The 23,038-nt window shown below is 34.7% G+C and overlaps 1 protein-coding gene across 3 annotated transcripts in view; it reads left to right on the forward strand.

Moving 5' to 3' along the window:
* The window catches only part of DNAH8 (dynein axonemal heavy chain 8), a 158,308-nt gene that overhangs the window by 109,847 nt on the left and 25,423 nt on the right, over positions 1 to 23,038 (forward strand). For all 3 annotated transcript variants that reach the window (XM_085319940.1, XM_085319930.1, XM_085319949.1), the window contains 13 exons: positions 4,871 to 4,974; positions 6,675 to 6,851; positions 8,152 to 8,319; positions 9,551 to 9,763; positions 11,120 to 11,257; positions 11,604 to 11,731; positions 12,817 to 12,988; positions 13,663 to 13,818; positions 16,085 to 16,240; positions 17,636 to 17,818; positions 18,249 to 18,354; positions 19,183 to 19,435; positions 19,535 to 19,725. In XM_085319940.1, the coding sequence (XP_085176066.1) occupies positions 4,871 to 4,974; positions 6,675 to 6,851; positions 8,152 to 8,319; positions 9,551 to 9,763; positions 11,120 to 11,257; positions 11,604 to 11,731; positions 12,817 to 12,988; positions 13,663 to 13,818; positions 16,085 to 16,240; positions 17,636 to 17,818; positions 18,249 to 18,354; positions 19,183 to 19,435; positions 19,535 to 19,725 (2,145 nt within the window). The remainder of the gene's footprint in view (positions 1 to 4,870; positions 4,975 to 6,674; positions 6,852 to 8,151; positions 8,320 to 9,550; positions 9,764 to 11,119; positions 11,258 to 11,603; positions 11,732 to 12,816; positions 12,989 to 13,662; positions 13,819 to 16,084; positions 16,241 to 17,635; positions 17,819 to 18,248; positions 18,355 to 19,182; positions 19,436 to 19,534; positions 19,726 to 23,038) is intronic.

Raw genomic sequence — 23,038 nt, forward strand, 5'->3', positions numbered from 1 at the left:
AGTAGGATTTTACACTTAAGAACTCTGGGGCAGAGGCAAGGTGGATACAACTATCCAGAGAAACATGCAGCTACTTTATGATGTGGGACATGCACCTTCTTCCTTAATTTTTTTTGGACCACTTGTTCTGAACTTTGTGCCTCTTCAGCTGCACAAGTAAGAAAGGGAATAGGAAGCTTAGGAATAGGATAGGGAATAGGATAGCTTAGGAAACTTAGTCTTTATGGAAAAAGGTATTCTATGTAAATTTAATGGAGTAGAACAACATCTATTTAATGCAAGAGATTTTTCTTACAAAGGTAAAAGGATGTAGTATTTACACTATGGTTAACAATGCAACTGGTATACTCCACATGAACAAATGAATAGAGTGAGCATGTGTAGATAGATATATATTTTAATCATGAACTGTTTGCTGTATTAAGGCAGTCCATAGAAGATTAATTGATCCACAACATTTTCACATTATGCAGATTTCTCTGTATGTATCATTGCCAGTTCTAGGAATCAAGATTTGTCAGCAGTCCTGCTGAAGATGAGGATAAAGTCCCCAAAGCTCTCAGTATTTCTGAGTGGCTTTCTTTATATATATTTGTCATCCAGCTCTTCTACTTTCAAAAGTAATTTAAAAGAACTAACTTTAATAGTTTCAGCATTACCAAGAAAACAACGTTTGTAGATTTTCTTAGTCTCTCACATGACATTATCTCTAATTCCTATCCTACTGTTCAAAGCACAATGATTCTCCATGTGTGTCTTCTGTTGCAGCCTCTTATTTCACTGATGCTCAGAAAATCATGTTCTTCAGTTTACAGACAATACTAATCCCAGTAAGAGAGTATTCTAAACAGTTTCACTTGAATAGGAAAAGATTTATTACAAAATCACAACAACAACACTGATCATCCCTAATTCCAACATATTCAACTATTTACTGCATCCTAAGGAATGATTTTCTCATAAAGTTTGTTATGAATGCATCCATCTTGTACATCCATCCTTTAATCTTTAGGCTTTCATCACGTAATGTCAAAAAGATTTAGAAGGTTAAGAAGATTAAACTTGAAAGTTGTTTTAGTCTGTTAGGAGCTTGTCTTGATATGTAAATTAAGTTGTGAGTAAAAGCGAAATTCTGAGAGCTGTCTTGATCAGTACTGCATTTTAGAAAGGTCCCTTGCTTGAGCACACTGAATGCAAGTTCATCAGCACTGCAACACACATTGAAAGATGAGATATAAGTATCTTTTTTCTTCTGCTTTGTCAATTTGGGTGGACTAAGCTTGTAACGTAGATCAGGAAAAGCATATGTGACAATATCCGTTATTTCTGAATGCTTAACACTTTGTGTATTCTGTCAGAATACATCTAGCATCTTTGGTAGAGCACCACAGCTGTAGATGTTAGATCTTTTCATACAGGAATCTGGTTCTAAACCTAGACCTCAAATTACCTTGACAGCTTATGTCATCAATTGAATGACTTGTTCCTTTCCGAGGAAATTTGTTACTCCTGTATGCTTTTAATACAGCTGTACGTCAGCAAGACAAATGGGATATTCTCATAGCAGCCCAACCACTATTCTTCATCCAGGTAAGTTGTACAACCTAACCTAACAATCCTAAACAAGTTTTTCTTCTCCAAGCAGAATGAATTAATTGTTTTCTGTCCCTAGATCACCTGCTAATAGAAAGAGACAGATTATATCCTTTAGGTGCTAGGCGGACCGTGTCTTACTGTCTTATTGAAGATTTTTGTAATTTTTCTAAATTCTCTACTTCTTAATTGGAAAATCATAAGCATCATCCTATTTTTTCAGATGTTGTTCAGAAAAGTTACAAAATATATAGAAAAAAGATAAAATTAGCTTTAATTTCTTCTATAGGATCAAAATATAGGTAAATTGCAGCTGATAACAGTAAGGTTCTCATGTGGAGCCCTCAGTACCCCTCTGTAAAATACTATTTCTAATGCCTAGATCAGACATTCATTTGTGACTAAAGGCAGACAATAACCTAACAATATCTGCTGATATGGTTCTGTTGACTAATGTTTCTTGGGACTGAAAGAAGCCAGAGAGGTTTCTTATTTATAGCAGAAATTCTTCAAGATAGACTCTGCATATTCATATTCTTTGTCTGTTTTTCTTTCTCTTCATTGTAAAATTGTAGTAGGGAAAACTAATGAAGCAGAGGACATCACTTTCCTTTTCAGCTTCTCCCTCAGAACTTTTTAGGTTGCAGTGAAGTCCACTTTTAAGGTGTTTTTAGAACAGTGGGAGGTGGGGGTGGAATGTTAGTGTATATGTACATCTATATGTCATAGTGTTTTAGGAGGCGGCATATATATGAGAAAAGAAAGTCTTCTAAAACATCTTTCTTGTCTCCTAGTGAGTAAACCTTTGGATTTTATTGTTGAGAGTGGCAAAATAACCTCTCTTCTAGGGAGGGATAATGAAGAGCCTGTGGAATGTCAGTAGCTTGATCATGAGGCAGCTGTAGCAGAAAAAGAACAGGAACCGTTCTGTGAGAGAACATTTGTCCGTGTAAAGTGTGGTAACAGAGAAGTGAAGAAACATCACACAGAAACAGTCAGCACACATTGAGACACATCAAGAATGTGTATCTACAAGTGTGCCCTGATGCTAGCTCTTGGGGAGAGAAGGAGCTAGGGGGAATACTTCCACACAAGTTGTGAGATTGGAGTTGGAGGTTCTAATCTTGCTGTGATTACCTTTATTGAAGTGGGTAACCACTTCACGTAAGTTGTGTGAGACACAGCAGGTAAGGATGATATGTACAGAACTGCTGAAACTAGCATCCTGTTTGTCTCTCCTTGTGGATAGCTGGCCTTACACACCCACACTTCCACTCTTCCAGGTGACAGTACCTGATTGAAGTTGACATCTAACCCATGACTCTTTTCAAGCAGTTGCATGACGTGGGATGGAATGGGATAGTGGCATCTGCCACAGTGCATTTGCAGCAGTCCTACTAAGACACCTGCTGGTTTCTGTGGACAGGAAAAAGATGCTGCTTTGGCCTTGCTTGTGGCTCTTACTTGCTAGTGTAGCTGTACAGAAAGTCCATGAGACTTCCTTAGTAACCTTGCAAGGCCTTACAGACCAGATATCAAGCCCTTGCAGCTGAAGTACTTAAAAAAGTGTGTGGATTACATCAAATGGGAATGTGAATCCCATTCAGTAACCCTAGGAGGCCATTCTTGGCAAAGGTTAGCATAGCCTTGTTAATGTTGGTGGCAGGTATCTGTCATGTGTAGAAGTTCTGACTAATGGACTTAGCAAACTGCAACATGACTGCCACCTCAGCTTGGATGTCCACTCAATCAGGGGTTAAAAAGCTCTAGAAAGTAATGGCAACTCTCTTCTCTCTTGTGATGATCTCATTGAAGGTAGTGTTCACATGCTAGGTGGTTGGTGAAAGCTCTTTGCTGGAAGCTCTGGAGGAGTTCCATACAAGTTGTTGATGATCTTGAATCCAGGGGGGTCCAGGCTTTGGCGGAAGTTGCCCCTTCTGTTTGGCCAATTTATAGAATCGGATGCGCAACCCATGTAATGCAAAGCCCCTGTGAGAGGTGCTTTGAGATAGGAAAGGTAAGGCCTAAGATGTCAAAAACTGTCTTGCTTGAATATCAACACTAGAAGTGGTAAAAGCAGGAGCTTCAATGTCCTGAGGCACGTGTGCAGCAGTTGTGAGTGTTGTGTAAGGGCACTAAATGCTTAACAGAGAGTGCTAGTCTGAGAGTTTAGAATTCAAGGTCCCTTCTTAAATGCCTTAGGGCTTAACAGTCAAATATGAGAGGATTTTTCTTTTTTCTGGTCTTGTCATGACTGCCCTTTAAGAATTTGTTGTGGGCTTTTCCAGTAATAATTACGGTGATGATTGCATACCATTGGTCAGGTCACCCTTATTCTAATACATTTCAAGGACAACTTCCTTTAGGTTCTGTGAAAGACACTCCTCTAACTGAATTTTTTTAAAGCTGTTACTTAGACTTCTACAAGTATATAAACAAACATTAAACAGTATGCATATTTTTTTATATAGAAGACTTTTTTAAAAGTGAATACCTATATAGTAATTTCTATGTGTTGTTTAAAAATGACCTTAATAAAAATTGCTATGAACAGTTAGAAGCAATGCCCTGGGAAAAGAAATGTAAAACTCTGCTATTCTTGCTCATTCTATTCTTTCCCACTTCTTTCTGGAACTCCCAGTTGGAAGGCAGTTATGGATGCTAATGTTTATCTCTTAATGAAAAGATACAAATGCTCTTGTCCTTCTTCACAGATATTCAGTTGCATCTTGTGACTTTATGATACAAGATATCCTTGACAGATAACACTTATGACACTCACTACCCGAAAATTTAGGAAACACTGAAAAATGGTGCTGGGAATCTCGTTCTTTCTTTTTCTTTCCCTGATTTCTTCTTTTTCTTTCTTTCTTTCTTTCTTTCTTTCTTTTTTTTTCTTTTTTTTTTTTTTTTTTTTTTTTTTTTCTCACAGCCTTTGAGTGTAAGAGTGTATTTTTTGCAGGTAAGGCACCAACTATGCACTTTTAGGTACTGATTACAGCACTAAAAGGGAACACTAAGAAGTTTGGATTTAGCTTTGGAAGGATCAAACTTGTTTGCAACTATTTTGCACCTTGTAAAAATATTTATATCTGTGAACGTAAGTGAACGTAAAGCACAATCATGTTAGCATGACTGATAATGTTTGCTTTTTCTCCTTTGCACAAATTTAAATGAGAACAAAAGGTACAAGGTCATTGTGATCTAAATCTAGATTGTATTAAATAATCAGCAAAAAAGAAGTTCATTTTTCAGAATTTTTTCTTTTACTTAACAGGTCTATCTAAGTTGATGGAGGCCAGTGAATCTGTTGCTAAGCTCTCCCAGGAATTGGCCATTAAGGAGAAAGAACTGGCTTTGGCTTCTATAAAAGCAGATAAAGTAAGTACCAGAGTGTTAAATATGCTAAACAGCAAATGGCAACAGAGAGCCTCAAGATATATAGTGGGGTAAACTGTCAAACTTGCACATAATTTATGCAAGCCAAAAAATGTGTGTTTTAGTTTAAAAAGGGGTTGGCCCAAATGTCTATAATGTGTTGATTCAACATATTCTTCTGAAAATGAGGCACTTGAAGATCGTAGCTGAGGTTGGCGTTGTACTGACTGGATGGGAGGTCATGAAAATATTCAAAGATGGAGTATCTTCTGTGTTTTTTCCCTGGTTCCTTTCCTGCTCCTGTAAGCATCAGATTTTGGATGGGATGTGAATGTATGTGAAATCTCATTCCCTCTTTTTCCTCACATGATTTTTTTCGAAGTAATTTTGAAATAGTAAAGTTCCTCACAACTATAGTTCAGTTTAATATTTTGTGTTTTAGAGTTGCAAGACATCCATGTGTTCATGAGAATATTGATCTGGTATAAATCTAATTTCTAAAATGACAACCTGGAAAGGTACTAATTGCTATAGGCATTCTGTTTTCTAAAAGATACCATCATATTGCAATGGTGCATGTTTACTATGCACTAAAGAATAAACTTTTGGTCAGGAATGGATAAGGGACTGGCTGTATTCTGTAAGGCCTTTAATCTCAGAGAGACAATGACAAAAAAGATCATATTTCTTTTCATATTTAAGGACGATGACAGATATACTGATAGTATTCACTTTGTTTAAATATGTAGATTTGATACACATATACAAATAGCTGTCTGGCAATCATTATTTACATGGCTTCATAGTCAACCTTTTTAATAGGGCTCTGCTTATGAGTCATCAGAAGTAGAAGATGTGTGGACAAACAATAAAAGAACACACATTTATTGACTCTAAAGTAAATGTTGTATTGTTTATATTCTACAAATGCTTTTCTTTCCTCCTTATAACTTAACCCTGTAGAAATTAGAATAGGATTTGGCAAAAAAACTGAGGTATTTTGGTCTTTATCCATTATGTATTCTCACAGGTGTATCAGAGTGTTATTTATATTCTTGTAATGCATAGAGAATCCTGGCCTAGACCCTACAGCTGATACCAGGCAAAACATTCTGAAACCAGCTCTATGTCAAACATGCACAATAGAATTAAACATATATGTACTTTAGAGTCAAAGACTCAAACCAGTAACTTGTTTCCATGGATTCACAGATGGCTGTATTTTGGATAGACTAATTAAAAGTGAGTCTTGATGGAGAGGCTGACCATTAGTGCAGATCGTTCGCCTTATTCCACTAGATCAATTAGCTGTACTGTTATCTGCAAGATTGTAGTGAAAAAAGCAAATATATATTATATAGAATAGATTGTACAGACTCAAAAATCTATTACAGGATAAAAAAATCTATTACAGGATAAAAAGCTTTTATTAAAAAGCTTCTGTCACATCTTTTTTCCATTATAAAAATAATTCATTTTTGGTGATCAATCTTCTACTGAGAGACATATCCAATATTTCTTTACGGGAATTCTGCAAATTTTGTTAATTTTGATCCTGTAATTATATAATATCATACATAGCTAGGGCTAGCTTTATATATTTTCATATAGTAGTATTCATATATCTATATTCTGTTGTATTTGGTAGCTTAATCACTTTTTCCACTACTTTATACTTTTTATGTGTTTATTGTCAATTCCAGGTACTAGCAGAAGTCACAGTAAGTGCTGAAGCTGCAGCTAAAGTGAAAAATGAAGTCCAAGGTGTGAAAGATAAAGCACAAAAAATTGTAGATGAAATTGATTCAGAAAAAGTGATAGCAGAGGGTAAACTGGAGGCAGCTAGACCAGCATTAGAAGAAGCAGAAGCTGCACTGAATGTGAATATAAGTTTTTTACGTTTTGATTAGTTTAGTATTGTTTGAGTAACTGATGAAACAAAGGCTAGTTCCACTAACATTCTGTTGTTGCTTGGTTTTGACTACTATTACTAACTGTTCGCAAAAGATGGTCACATCTCTGATGAGTATTTTCATCACATTTGGCTTCCACAGGCACAAGGGTTATTTTATAGTATTTATTCAGAAACTGCTTCCACCTTTACACTTGATGATTATAAAGACATAGGCGTAAATCTTTCAAAAAGTTACAAATGGACTTAGAATTTAGAATATGTTGTTATTCTAAATTCAAAAGAATATTTCCTTCTGCAAAAAGAATTGGTTTTCTTCTTATTTAACTGGTTTTATCTTTCTTTTATGAAAGAGGAATAAAAGGCTGTCTCATCCTTGCACCCCCAAAATCTTTAAATCTGCAGAGAAAGGGGAAACAAGGTGGGGATTGTAGGGGGATCAGAATCACAATTAAGAAATTTTGAGGCGTTGCAGCACTCCATAATTTAATTTTGCCCTTCTGCCCTAAACAGTCATAAAATAGAGGACTCTAGAACCGCAAATGAGTGGTGCATTGTACTGTCAAGGCCTCCTGTTCTAGTTACCAGAAATTATGCAACAAGAAAAGTACTCAGTGTAAAAAGCCAGAAAGTGTTGTCTGATCACACTAATACTCAGATAACAGGATAAATGAAACTTCCAAAATGGCTGCAAAGTGCACTTACAAAATATATGTGCTCCTGCATTATTTAATGGACTCTGTACTGTGTTTGCAGTCATCCTTCTAGGCAGGTAGCAGTGTGAATATATTTTGCAAGCACAAATTACTTTGTTAGTTTTGAAGTTTGCAAGCACTTTTTGGTTTTATGTGAATTATTGAACTAAGCAAAGTGTCAATAATGCTACTAGAAGTAAAAAAGGACCATCTCATGCCTATAATAGCTTAGAAAGCAACACAAATAGCCAAATCCATTTCAGAATAATAAGTTTGTCAGGCACTAATTACTGACCAACTAAGTTAGGGCCACTGTATTTAATTTGTGATTTTTGTGTGCTATCTTTAACTCTGGGAAAAAGTCTTGTCTAATATGGACTTATTAAAAGTATTACAGTTTCATGAAAGTATGACATTTAGTAAAGTAAGCCCATTATTCATTTGTTTTACATTCTTCATAGAAACTTACTTAAGAGACAAAAGTAATAAAAAAAATTAATGTCAAGATAATGAATGGGCAAATATAATAAATGGTCTTGAGGCAAGGTTCTGCTATTTTTTTTCTTCGAATAGACCATCAGACCAGCGGATATCGCTACTGTTAGAAAACTTGCAAAACCTCCTCATCTGATTATGAGGATCATGGACTGTTGTCTGTTACTATTCCAAAAGCAAGTAGATCCAGTTACCATGGATCCAGAAAAGCCTTGCTGCAAGCCATCATGGGGAGAATCATTAAAAGTAAGTAGAATTTTCAGTTTCTTAAACATTAGAAATAGCAGCTTGCAAATCAGAGTATTATGATGCTGTTTACTCTTAAGAGAACGCCATTGTAAAAAGTCAAACAGTTTTAAGATAGCCATAGAATATAGAGTTTATTTGAAAGGAGTTGGTAAGTAATTGCTTATGGACTTTTGCAGCAGGAGCTTTAGATTTTCCTGGTCTGGCTTCATATGACCTGACAGCAAATAAATAAATCATACCAATGACCTGAAAAGAATTTTTGATGGCCATAGTGCTTTTTTCCTATAGGCTCCTAAAATGTACTTTTTTCTCACTCGTGTAAGTCTACCATGCCCTGAATTCAGGGGATTCTGTAACATCCTTCTTCCTGTTCTGGGGGATGCAGGTTCACGTTTAAATAATCTTTCCTGTTCCTTTCAAGCTTCCTGATTACTTGAGAGATTATTTAGCTGACTAGGAGACAGTAGTTTTTGCCATTCTATGTTTCAGCTTTCTTGTCGCAAATTCCTTGGGGAAACACCCATCTCTTCCCTATAGAGTTTGGTCTTCTCTCAAGATTCTTCCGATGCCATCTCTTGACGTTCTTTGAATTCTGTGCTACCTCAATTAGTTTTTTTTTTTTTTTTTTTGTCATGCAAAGGAAGAAAAAATATGTATCTTGGATATGAATAGAGCTCTCTTTTTAATTTAAGATTGTCCAGGAATTAAGAAAGCACCAACACTTTTTATTTTCAATGGACATTATGAAAAAGGATAAGCAATTTTTCCATGACTTGCCTAAACATGTTAAAGATTTAGTAGAAAAATGTTAAAATCAACAATTTATCTTTCCAGAATAATTTAGATCACATTTCACGAATGTATAAGCAATTTTCTTTACATTCTCTAGATATAACAAGTGTATCGCTAAAGCTGTATCTTGGTTAAAATTTTTATGAAACACTACTTCTTAAATGCCAAGATTGGCAAAGCAGGAATACAGAAAATGGAAAGTAATCAGCATCTTTGAAGCCAAGTTACTGCAAAGTAATCTCTTAAAATTTTCAAATCATTGAAGGTATGTTCAAAACAGGAGTAGTTAGTGAACAGCAGGCTCTTTTAAGATCAGCTGTATCACTTCCTTTTAAGGAAGAATTTTGGGAACTTTTTTTTTAACATACTCAACTATGAATGAACTTCTGAATGTAAAATGAATACCTTCTAAACATCTTGATGTTGTTTTTTGTAGATTATGAGTGGCCCATTTTTGCAGAGTCTGCAACAGTTTCCTAAGGATACAATCAATGAAGAGACAGTAGAATTACTCCAGCCTTATTTTAACATGGAAGACTACACACTGGAGTGTGGTAAAAAAGTGTGTGGGAATGTGGCAGGACTCCTCTCTTGGACACAGACAATGGCAATATTTTATGGTGTTAACAGAGAAGTCTTACCCCTTAAGGTGAAGCATCATCTTTCACTTCGTGTTTGTTTTAAATGTAATTTACTTCAATTTAGTTTCATATTAGTGAGATTTAAAAATAAATATTTAAATAACTTTATTCAAGGATAACTGACTGTAGACTGTAATGGCTAAGGATAAGATCAGAAAGAAACAGTTTCCCCTTCTTGACTGTAGACAGAACCCAGAGCAAAAAAGTTAGAATAAAAATTAGGAGTGATTAGCTGTACTGTGAAGAGTAATATTCCTGCTGTTCCAAAAAGTTTTTCCAAAGGCTCCAAAATAATCTCTATCTCTCTTATGAAATCAGCATTTTCTTCATGACAGAGTAGCTTCTGAATTGCACTTACATAGTTATATACTTATACAGCTTACTGTATAGCTTAATATTTTTGTTCTCCACAGTTTTTATTATTACTGTTGTTTTCAAAAATTTGTACCAGAACAGGTTCTTCATTCCTTCTTTTAAGAGTTCTGGAAACAGAGGCTGCACATTGAAAAGAAACTAATAGAGGATGAAAAACTATTTTGCCCTCCGTGCTTGGCTTTAAGGCTTTATTTATATGATGGCTTTAAGGTGACAGAAGACTTATACTTTTCTGAAATCAATCTGAATAGAATCCGGACTCACATCATTGAAGTAGTTCTGTGTCAACAGTGGGAACCAAACTGAGTAAAACATTTTGTGAAGTCATTTTTGCTTCAGTATGGATGTTCTTTTTAATGTTCATTAATATTTGAACAAAAGAATTTTATCTGAGGCAAAGACCATATGGAAACTCAAATGTAGTGTTTGTTGGTTTTTTGGATTAAAAACCAAATATTTAATCCCTACAGGTTCCATAGCATTAAAAAAAAAAAAAAGAAAGAAAGAAAAAGAAAGAAAAGAAAGGGGAAAGAGTCTGAATGGTGACTCCAAATCCTTTATAAATTTTAGCATATAAGAATATAATCAAGCATGACAATAAAGAGTGGTTGTTCTTCTAGACTCATCAATATTTGTAGATCAAAAACCAGTAAATCCATTGTAAAGGTCTTTTGGATATGTCTTTGTCCTGCTCATTGAAGTTTTTTGCAACTTTTTTAAATATATTTTTTAAAAAAGAAATAAAATTGACAATATTTAACGGGAAGCTGAAGTACTACATCATTGTTAGTTAATGCATATAACTGCAGTATATATGCAACAGTTTTACAGAGACAATATTTCATAGTATTTATATAAATGTTCATATATAAATTACTTTGGTGTATAATTGACTACCTGTTGAATACCAACTAAACAGGCTTAAAATAATACATCAAAGTATATTCAAAATCCCATGGAATTACTGTTTCAGTATTGCTTTTTCTCAGGCTAACTTAGCAAAACAGGAAGGCCGCCTGAAAGTAGCTAATGCAGAATTAGCAAAGGCTCAGGAAGCACTGGATGAAAAGCAAGCCGAACTGGATAAAGTGCAGGCCAAATTTGATGCAGCAATGAAGGAGAAAATGGTGAGATAAAAGTATTCCAGAATTATGAAAAATAATTGCATGCAAAACTGTTACGTATTATGGAACAGACACAGTCATTTAGGGCCTGCTACCTTGAATGACGTGCCTGAGATTCAAGTGTAAAAATAAAAAGAGATATGTAAATCCCTGTTCTCTCAGATTTCCTTTTTTCTGTGAGTAGGTACATGTATAAGAATAACTGAACTTACAGCTCTCAGGGATGATATTTTAAATAAATAAAATGACCATAACAAATATAATAAGATGATGAACGCAGATGTAGAGTAACTCTTTAGACTTTTTCATTCTATTTTTAAATGAAATAGGACTTTTTTTTCAATTTCAGGACTTACTGAATGATGCAGAAACGTGCAGAAGGAAGATGCAAGCAGCCTCTGCACTTATAGATGGACTGAGTGGAGAGAAGGTTAGATGGACTCAGCAAAGTAAAGAATTTAAATCTCAGATTAACAGGTATCAAATTTATCAGAGAAAAGACTAAAATTTCAGTAAAAAATGAAGAGCTAGTAAGCCATTTAGTAGCTTTAATAGCTCCTAGAAATCTTAATATATCCACACAAATTAATGGAACTATCCTGAAAATTGAATTTCCCTCCCTTAAGTAATTGCGAGTAACTGAGTACTTGTGTTTCAATTTAGAACAGTACCTCAGATTTTGAAATTTCTCTCAAAAGAAATTATTCAATTATGTGCTTGCATTAGCAGCTGTCTCTTCTGTCCCCTAACACTGCTCAAGGTTCCAGTGTTATTTGGGAAATGAAACCCTCAGCTAGGTGGGAGGTAGGGATGATCTAAGGCTGACACTGAGAAGGAATAAGGAAGGATTCCTAGACTGATAGAAAAGGAAACCTCCCATTTAATATTAGTTATGGCATATATGAATTGAAGAGGGAGACCTAGTAGTAACCCTTGCTTTATAGTCCATGTGCTAAAACACATGTGCAGGGCAGTAGGCCATATTATGAGAAACTTGTAAACTTGGGAGTTTCCACTGCGTAGAAGTCCAAATATCAAAATGTTAAGCATCCTGAGAGACAGAGGTCCCAACTATCTGAAAAACAAGAAACCTGTCAAATGGACAGGATAGAGCCTGGAAGTTTGGGTTCCATTTCTGTGGAATACTTCTGTTTCCATGAATTTCCTATGTGAAAACTGGGCATTTCTGGTAAGGCCTGCTACCTAATTCATCTCAAGAGAATTAAGTCTGAATCTTTTGATAAATATTGTATTGCAGAGATATTTTAAGAGATAGACCAATTTCTTGCTTCACTTATGAAAGTGGGAACAGTCATCATCAGGCTACAATACTTTGTTGAGGTGATGATAACATTTTCATACAGTACAGCTCTGATGTTTTGTCACAAAAATATCTTAAGAGTACAAAGAAATGACTTGTTCTCCAAAACCAGTGGTTCCTTTCTTAAATAACCTTCAGAACAGAAACATTCTTATAAGCATATTTCAGAAGTTGATTGTCTAAATCAATAGAAATTGAAATTGTACATCACCTTTTAATTATGGCTATGTTACTTTTCTAGACTTGTGGGAGATGTACTGCTCTGCACAGGCTTTCTTTCATACTGTGGACCTTTTAATCAAAACTTCAGGAATCTTTTGCTTAAAGATTTATGGGAAACAGAGATGAGAGCCCATAAAATACCCTTCTCTGAGAACTTGAATCTGATTTCTATGTTGGTAGATCCACCAACGGTAAGTTCTTGGTGACTGTGGGTTTCATTTTAAATTCAATGAACATGTTGGGCAGCATTTTGCTTTCTCAGAACAGAACTGTAACTTGTAATACTATCCAATATAGTTCTGTGGTTTCCCAAAGTTCCTGGCAATTCTCACTAAACATCATAGTAAAGAGCAGTGTTTAGATAGAGAAGCAAGTCATATATTATATAAGTACTGATTGCCACGTCTGTAGAATATGTATCTATTAATACAGTGTCTTTTGTTGTTAGCTTTGGTTGCATCAGCATTATGTGGGTCTGATTTCAGACAATTTAATATCAGACAATGTGTTTGCCAGCATCTTCAAGCCTCCTTCAGCAGATATTAAGCCTCAATAGCTCTCCTAGCCTGGCTTTCCCTTAAGGCCATGATCCCAGTTCTTAATTAAGCGCTCTCTGAAGCTTCCTTGTCCCTTTTTTACAGCCTTAAAATAAATTTCTCTAATTCTGTAGAGTCAAAAACTTTCATAAATGTGAAAACTTCCAAATATCTTCCTTCAGTATTAACTGATTTTTTCAGCAACTTCAGATACGCACTTCTTTTTGCTTCATGTTGCTATTGTTTCTTAGAACAATCTTAATTGAAGAATAGTGATTTCAGTGATATTTTATTCCAAATCACTTTTTTTTTTTAATTTTATTTTTCAGATTAGTGAGTGGAATCTTCAAGGACTACCTGGAGATGATCTCTCAATTCAGAATGGTATCATTGTCACTAAGGCAACTAGATACCCACTTTTAGTAGACCCACAAACTCAAGGGAAAACATGGATAAAAAAGAAAGAAGAGGATAATGAATTACAGGTGAACAATGTTTTAAAGGCATAATGTGCTCTAAAAGATTCCTTCAACTCCTGTTGCTTCAGAGCATGTCTGTATTTCATGTGATGAAATTCATATATATACGTATCTGGGCTAACTGGACACTGACAAATCCTGCAAATCCTATTCAAGACTTTTAAAAGATTATAGACTAAATAAATATTAATATAAAAATAGAAATATGAAAAAGGAGGAGGTGGCCTTGTGTTTGTGGTGAGTCCATTCCATGTACAGGGGGGCAGTGTGGTGAAAAAATATATCAAAAGAGAGAGGCAAAATTATCAAGCAGCAATCTGAATGGGAGTATACTGGGCAACCATTAGTAATATTGCAGACAAAAGCAGACTAATTTAGAGCTTTGAAAAAGTAGGCAAAACGTTTAACTGATGCAGTCCTGGATTTGGCGCCCAAGATGGAATTCATACATGAAATTGTTGCTGCAAAAGTAAATTAAGGATATCCTGTTGAAACCAAACCTAAGACAATGCTGTCTATTCCAATGCTATTATAGATTTAATAACTCTTTTTAGTTTAAGCTAATAAGCTAAAATGTCAGCTCATGCAAAATAATACAAAATACTCACATATCATCTGCATGTTACATCACAAAGAAAGTTAAGTAGCATGGGAAAAGGAACCTGTATTCTAAAACCCATAATCAGAATGCTACCAAATCACACAAATCCTCCTGAATCCCATTAAATTTTCTAAATTTGGGGATCTATAGATTTTTATGATTTTAAATTTTGCAGGAAAGTGAATTGAAAAATCTTACTCATCATCTAAGTGGTAAAGCAAGATGTAGATTTCATTGGATATTTGAGGTTGGAAAAGACCTCTGGAGAGTCCAACCTCTGTGCTCAGAGCAGGGTCAACTGTGGAAGGTTGCTTAGAACCATTTCCAGTTGGGTTTTGAATATCTCCGAAGATGGAGACTCTACAACTTCTCTGAGTAACCTGTTCCAGAGCTTGATCACCCTCACCATAGAAAAGCTTTTTCTTACATTTAAATGGAACTTCCTGTATTTCAGTTGATGTCCACTGCTTCTTGTCCTGTCATGGGAACTCCACTGAGAAGAGTCTGGCTCCATCCTTTTTTATCCTTCCCATCAGGGATTTATACATATTGATGAGATCCCCTCGAGCCTTCTCTTCTCCTGGCTAAGTAGTTGTAGCTTTCTCAGTCTCTTCTCGTGTTACGTGCTGTAGTTCCTTAATCATCTTCCCGGGGGTTAGGTTTAGCTCAGTTGGGTAGAGCGTGGTGTTAATAATGCAAGGGTCACAGGTTCGATCCCTGTTATGGGCCACTTGTTTGAGGGGTGGCCCAGATGATCTCCAGAGGTCCCTTCCAGCCTTACCAATTCTATGATTCTATGATCCCTGACCTTTCACTGAACTTGCTCCAGTATATCTATAGCTCTCTTGAACTGATGAGCCCAGCAATGGACACAGCATTCCAGATGTGGACTCACCAGGGCTGATTAGAGGAGAAGGATCACCCTGCTTGATCTGCTGGCAGCACTCTGACCAGTGCAGCCGAGGATGCTGCTGGCCTTTTCCACAGGGACTGATTGCTGTTCATGTTCAACTTTGTGTCTGTTAGGACCCTTAGATTCTTCTCTACCAGCTGCTTTCCAGCCAGTTGGCTCTGCTTCTTACCCACAGATAAAATCTTGAAAATACTATGCGAGCTTTCTGTAAGTCAGAATCTGAAAGCAATACAAAAATACTGTTTATTTATTCATGAATTGTAACCATTTCTTACATTAAGAATCTCTTTTCATGGTATTTTAAACATATAAATTCATAATATTGTAACGCTGATTCATCTATTAGACTGAATTCGTATTTCCAGAAATAATTTTCCCAAGATTTAAAAACTACAATTGGAAAAGCTAATCCTGAGGACATAGAATAGAAAAGCAGAAGTTAAACATCTCTAATTTGAAAGTTACTCTGTGCAACTTCAATTCACAATAAACTGTCAGTTTTAGTTGTGCTCTGATAATGAAGTTTCACACATTCTATTACAACCAACTCTTCACCATTTTATGATACTTTTCATTGTATACATAAGAAGTATTTCTTTCTGCAAAAAATTGCTATGTGGTCAACATTTGTTACTTTATGTAAAATGAAGATAACAAAAATAATGAGAAAAGATCTTCCTATTAAGAACTGTGGTTTTCATGAAAAGCCTTGCAGAAATGTTTTTGTCTTTATACCAATTTATAATTTATCTTTTAAGGTGACAACTTTGAATCACAAGTATTTCCGTACACACCTAGAAGATAGTCTTTCACTGGGACGATCACTTGTGATTGAAGATATAGGTGAAGAGTTAGATCCAGTCCTTGATAATATATTAGAAAAGAATTTCATAAAATCTGGAACTTCTTTCAAGGTTAGTAATTCAACAAAAGCAATAGAATAAATAGTTAATTTTGTGATGAACAGTAGTTTGTCTTTTATTCTAAACCTCTGCTGAATCAGGCAAACTTTGTATTCAGTAGGACAATGTGAAGAATCAAAATGAATTAATAGAATATGATACAGGATGGAGATTCTCAGTATAACACCTGAGTAATAAGTTGAGAGATCTAGTATTTGAGTTCAAATACAGAGGTTACTTCTGAGCTTTTCAAACTAGAACTAGTTATGTTTATCCTCTTGAATTCTTGCAGTATGTTCTACTGATTTTCAAACAATTCCATTTTACATACTCTAAGAATAGAATTAATAGGTTAGAAAAGATACCTTTTCTCTCCCTACAGCTCTTTCAGCTCTCCCTACAGTGGAGTGCTGATTATAGTAACCACAGAATCTTTAATCTGGAATAGAAATGTTTTCTGAAAGAGCAATCTGAAAAGCATGAAGTTGTATTAATAATAATGGTTTATAATCCCAACCTTGAAAAATCATGCATGATTCTGACCTTCGTGAGATTACCCTCAAATTATAAAAGCAGTCCCCTCCCTTCTCCCAGCAAATATCCTGAAATAAAACGATTGTGTGCTCTGTGTTTTTCCATACACATTTTTTCAAATAATCTGTATTAACAGGCTGGAATATGAGAGAGACTGTAGACTAGATTGTTGATGATAATGAAAATAATATGATTATTGTGTGGTTGTTTTGCTTTGAATGTCAGAGCAAAGCAGTATGCTCAATGGAGTGGTGCAGTCCTACTACTTACAAAGCAGTTACTTGAAATGGCCTAAGAGGATCATACACAGTGATGAGATTCCCTTATTAGTGCACACATGCAGCTTTAAAGGAAGATTATAAATTATTTTGTACTTTGAACCATCTCAATTTCTGTAACAATTCTGTAGAAAACACACGGAATTTATAGTTGCTTTAGAAAGATTGCTAAAGTTCCTCTTACTTTAAAAAATACAAAATTAATTTCCAATAATTTATGTTTCATTGTTGGATCAACTTCTGTCTTTTCATCCCTGAAGAGAAGAGAACAATGATTACTCCAAAGCTCAGCTATTTCTACCATCCTCATTTTTGAAGTGTTATTAGCAATGTAGCGGTGCAAAAGCTAAGTGGAATGGTTCTGAAGTTTTTAATTAGAATCCACAATGGAAAAAATTCCTATATTTGTCTGTAGAGTAACACTACTTTCATAATGTACTACAGCTGCTACCTTTGTTCATTGAATGTTGTTTTCATGACGAATTAGATTTATGAAATAAATTTTCTCTGGCATTTCAGAGATGCAAATGTTTTGCTGATCAATATTATTGACTGGAGTCAAGTTCTTTTTTAACTACTTTATATTATTCCACAGGTGAAAGTTGGTGATAAAGAAGTGGAAGTAATGAGTTCCTTTAGACTCTACATTACCACAAAACTATCTAATCCTGCTTTCACACCTGAAATTAATGCAAAAACATCCGTTATTGATTTTACTGTTACCATGAAAGGACTTGAGAATCAGTTATTGAGAAGAGTAATTCTTACTGAAAAACAGGTAATATAACAGCACACACAAACCATAGTGATACTTAATTATAGTTTATTTAACTATTTTTAGCATCTAGGCAAAAGAAAAGCTCAAGTAGAGAAAGACATGTGCACCACTTTCTAAAATTTTATTCAGATTCAGTATAGAAATTTCTAATTAACAAAGATAGACCTGAGGGATTTTCTACAGATGGCTGTCAAGACAGCACAGAAGAAATAGAGTACAAGAACTTGGCATTCATAAGGTACTTCAGACTAAATGACCATTGCTTAAAAAGAAAAGGATGTTATACTAATACATTTTAAAAGGAGTAGATTATGATAGCTGAAAAATAAAATGCACGTTCCATGAATTTGGAAAATTGATGAGTGAATGTTAAATATGACTCACAGTACAGTCCTTAGTGTCATGCCATTTTCCTGTTTTTTGATAATAGGAACTGGAGGCAGAGCGAATTAAACTCATGGAAGATGTAACCTTTAATAAGAGAAAGATGAAAGAACTGGAAGACAATCTTCTTTACAAACTAAGTGCAACCAAAGGTTCTGTATCAAATGTTAAAGAACACAGATTTTTATAAGAGAGATTGAGCTCATTCATATTAGAACCTTTCCATACAGAATTTGATTTATCCATAGAAGATACAATGAGAGAACATGTAATGGTAGAGATTCTGAAATATGATGGTTTACCAGAGTATGAGATATTTCGTGCTATAGCATGCCATTATATGTCCATCCTAGACACTGAAGAATATTTTTAAGCACCTAAACATGTTTTGTGAAACAATTCAAATGCTTAAGAGCTGTCTGCCCCTCAAATGAGATATGGTATCTGAACATGGGCACATCCTTAACCCACTGAAAATGTAAAGTAAAACTGGCTAGCTCAAACTGTGTTGAATGTCTTTTGCAGTATATTGGAGGCCTATACGTGATCAATTAGTGTCTCTTTGGTGAAATAATATGATGATAGTTTCTAGCAAATAGGTTATTAAATACTTGAGATACACAAATACCAATGCCTTTAGGACCCTAAGTCTTTGGTAATCTTTAACAATCAACAGACTTTACAATAATTGAAGTACTGTGCATACATATAGTATATTATGTGCATAGGAAAGTGGACACCTATAATTCATACTACCAAGCTGTTGGTACAGATGTAGTCATAACTTGAATGCATTTGTTTAGCATATTCAATATAAAAGATAATTTTTAATATTTCTTATTTAAAAGGCTTTCTCCAATTCAGTAACTCATTTTCATTGATGTAAATAATTCCTTTAATTTGTTTTTTGATTTCTACATATAAGAAATAAAACAATTCTTATGAAAATGTCCTAAGCATATCCATTTTTGACTTTTTAGGTTCTTTGGTAGATGATGAATCTTTGATTGGTGTTCTGCGAACAACTAAGCAAACAGCTGCTGAAGTAGCTGAAAAGTTGTCTGTGGCAGCAGAAACTCAAGTGAAGATTAACACTGCTCAGGAGGAATATCGACCTGCAGCTACACGTGGAAGCATTCTTTATTTTCTTATTACAGAAATGAGCATGGTCAATAATATGTACCAAACTTCATTGGCTCAGTTCTTGAAGTTATTTGATCAATCCATGGCCAAGTAGGAAGACACAGATTTTTCTACTATTCAAATGTTTGTTTTTCCAGTATATTTGCTATTAGTAACATGCTTTCTTTTTGCTTTGTTTTAATGATTCAGATCTGAGAAGTCTCCTTTACCTCAGAAAAGAATATCAAATATTATTGAGTATCTTACTTTTGAAACTTTCTCATACTCTGTCAGAGGCTTATATGAAAATCACAAATTCCTCTTTACCCTCCTCCTGACGTTAAAAATTGATCTTGAGAGAGGACATGTGAAAAACAAAGAGTTCCATGCACTTATTAGAGGTATGTTTAAAATATTGTGTTGTGTGTAGAGGTAATTTCAACTTTTAAAACTTTTATACCTTTTCAAAGTATAATTTTTGGCTACATGTTTTCTACCAATAGTTCTATAAGAGATGACTGTGTTCTCATTCCTATTGTGGTCTACTGTAGTTAGAAGCAGTTCTGCATCTCAGTTCTACTCCACCAGTTAGTTAGGCTATTTTCTATCCTGCGAACAATATAGTTCTGATTCTCTCGATCAATAGATTTAATACTTTGTATTACATTTGCACGCTTATTTTTATGAATTAGATAGCTTCTGGCTCTTTTACTTCCCTCCTTTCATGGAGGTGAACAAAGCTATCTTCTCAATTGCTAGAACAGTCCCACATCAAATCTAGGAGGCACTATAAACAGCCTGTTATGAATTTGAGTTTGAGCTTTTTTCTGACTTCTGTCAAGCAGCTAACACTGACTTTTTCAGAACTTACTTTGCTTTGGTGGGCTAACTAGCCTGGTCTGTGTCATCTGAATTCTGTGAATTCATGACTGCTGAAAAATGTGATCAGGATTGCTTATGAAGCAGTCCATGTAAAACCTGCTTGAATCTTGCAAAGTTCAAATGATTCTTGCAAAGATCAAATGTCTAAGTAGTGAACTCATTTTTTGAGGATCATTATCTCCCTTTAATTAAAAAAAAAAGAGATAGGAAATAAGATTGAATTTCCATTCTTTTATGCCTGCCAGTTTTTAATAATTGGTTTATCCTTTGAGAATGCTATCCAACTGGTATGTTATTTTTCATGTGAGGCAGGGCATGCTTGGAAACTCTTTCAAACTCGTCTACTTTTATAAAGCATTAGACAAGGAACTGTGTCTCATGCCTTCTCAGCCCATAGATTTTTGTTTTGTCGAAAGAAAGTGTATCTTGGGCATTTGAGGCGGAAAGTCATGTCTTACTCCTTTCTATTGATAAGAATCTGTAATAAAATGTAAGAGTACTCTTAGCAATTTTTGTCTAGAACATAAGCTTGCAGTTTCCCACGATCAGTTTGATAGTGAAAAATTCTTCTGGTGTATAAATGACACCAAAATGATAACAGATTTTCTATAACTATTCACATGATATTGAACAGTAAAAGGGCAAATGCCTTGCCAAGGTGTCTTGCACTCTTAGACATCTTTTGTAATGAATATATTGCTCCAGTTTTCCTCTTTGGATGAACAGTTCTTAGTGCAAAATGAATGCCAATGGTATGAAACATCTTCAAGCAGCTAATGGAACAATTTATTTGAAAAACAAACCTCTCTTCCTCTTCTTTCCTTTTTCTTTCCAGGAGCACAGCTTTCATGGCATTTCATCAGCCATATTATCAAAGGATGTCTTGATGAAATACGCATTACTATTTGAAATGAAAAAGTTCCTAGAATTTATTACTCAGCTAGTCTCAGGGAGTTATCAGCTCTAAATCTTTCTTCATGCTGAAGTACTTAAATTGAATTTCGTTCTGTTTACAGTTTTTCATTAACACGAAACACTAGGCCCTTCCTGAATATTTTAATGCTATAGCTTGAAGGAAATCTATTTTGCAAAACAGAGAAAGCAGATCCCAAAGCTATAGGAAAATAACTTTCATCCAAAAGATTTGCACATAGATTTTTTTTTCCTAGTTTTCTCCCGTGAATTCTGTCACAGAATTTTTATTTAGAAAGAAACAAATGTAGAAAGAAACAAAATCAACAAGATAAAAGAAAACCTAAAAATTGATTGAAAATTTTGCAGATAACCTGAAATCTGAGTATATCCTATGTCAGTAGGAAGTGAGAGACTAATACAAGTGAAGAATATAATCTTCTCTAGTAGACAATAGCTTTGAATGAGAAACTCCATAGATATAAGCATGTTACAGAGGAATTGCAAAAAGTCTTTGGCTTTGTACACTTAAATCAAAGCCAGAAATATTGCCATGTTACCTTACGGACAATTAATGATTACCTGCTATTATTAAAAATACCTCTTTGGCTAAAGTGCATCTCTCATAGAATGCAGTAATTTGTAAAACTATTCCAGTTGGATTATTGTATTGAATTTAAAAATGGTGTTGGAAATTGAATTTAAAAGTGGATTATGGAAAATAGTCTCATATGGCCCATAATAATAACATATTGGATTACAGTTTAGGGTAAACATTTTTTGGTTATCCTCTCTTTGATTTCCATTATTTCAGTTTGCAGAGACTGAAAGGAAGTTCTGGTAATACATGTGGATCCCAGACAGTCGTATCAAACTATCTACCCTACTGCCAAAGGCATCAGTAAAAAGATACTTGAAGGAAAGATAAAAAAGCAGTTCCTGGAAATGAAGGAAAATAATTATTTTCACCCTCTGATTTCATGAAGCAGCTCTTTTTTTATCTGAGATTATTGAAGCTTGTCATCTCTGGGGAATAGGGAAGGAGAAAAAGGGCATCAATAGAAAAACTTTGGATTAAAAGCACATGAAGTAGCTTTACATTTTTGCTTGATAGAAATAATTTAGATTTGTATGTAGAAACTTCATGTTCTTGAACATAACTTTGCCTTTTAATCGGTCCTTCAGTAGTTCAAGAAAACATTTAAATGATATATTAAGCATAGGTAATTCTGTTTTTTGATTATATCTAAATGGATCCATATGTGGAGGAAAGCCTCGCACAATTTTTTTTCTGGATGCTGGAACCTTTCATGTAGCCTTTCCATGGCAAAAAGAAAAGTAAATACTTTTTCACACATTACATAATTACATTACATAATTAACTTGAAGTCGTTAGCATAGCAAACCACTAACTGTAAGAATGTGGCAGGATTAAGCAAAAGATTAAGAATGTATATTAACAACAAGAATATCAAGCATTGCAGTGAGAAACACATTTATACTTTTAGATTTCTCATTTTTCATTGACATGCTTCCTCTGAAACATAAGATTTAAAAGAAAAATTTCCCTAGAAGCAAAAAATTCCCTAAAATCTGTTTACTACCTACACTGCGCATTTTCTTTTGAAGTTAATTGTTCCGATTGGTAGAATATTGTCCGGATCCAGCAAGGTAATCCTTGTATTTCTAATTTAGGATATTCAGATAACTAGGAAAATATTTATTTTTTCTGAATCAAGCTCTTATTTGTCTCATTCTTTTAAGAAAGCAAGGCTGCTCATTCCTAAAAATCGTAATTGATAACATAAATAAAATCCTTGCATCCTGGAAGCCTGCAGGAAGGCATCTCAAAGAATCAAGCCTTTCTCTGCAAGATTTGTAGGGGCTTCAGCCAAATCAGAAAGAATGTGTAGCACAGCA

The sequence above is a fragment of the Rhea americana genome, unplaced genomic scaffold (genome assembly GCF_003343005.1).
Source record: "Rhea americana isolate MKP2758 unplaced genomic scaffold, rheAme1 scaffold_119, whole genome shotgun sequence".
Taxonomy (NCBI): Eukaryota; Metazoa; Chordata; class Aves; order Rheiformes; family Rheidae; genus Rhea; species Rhea americana.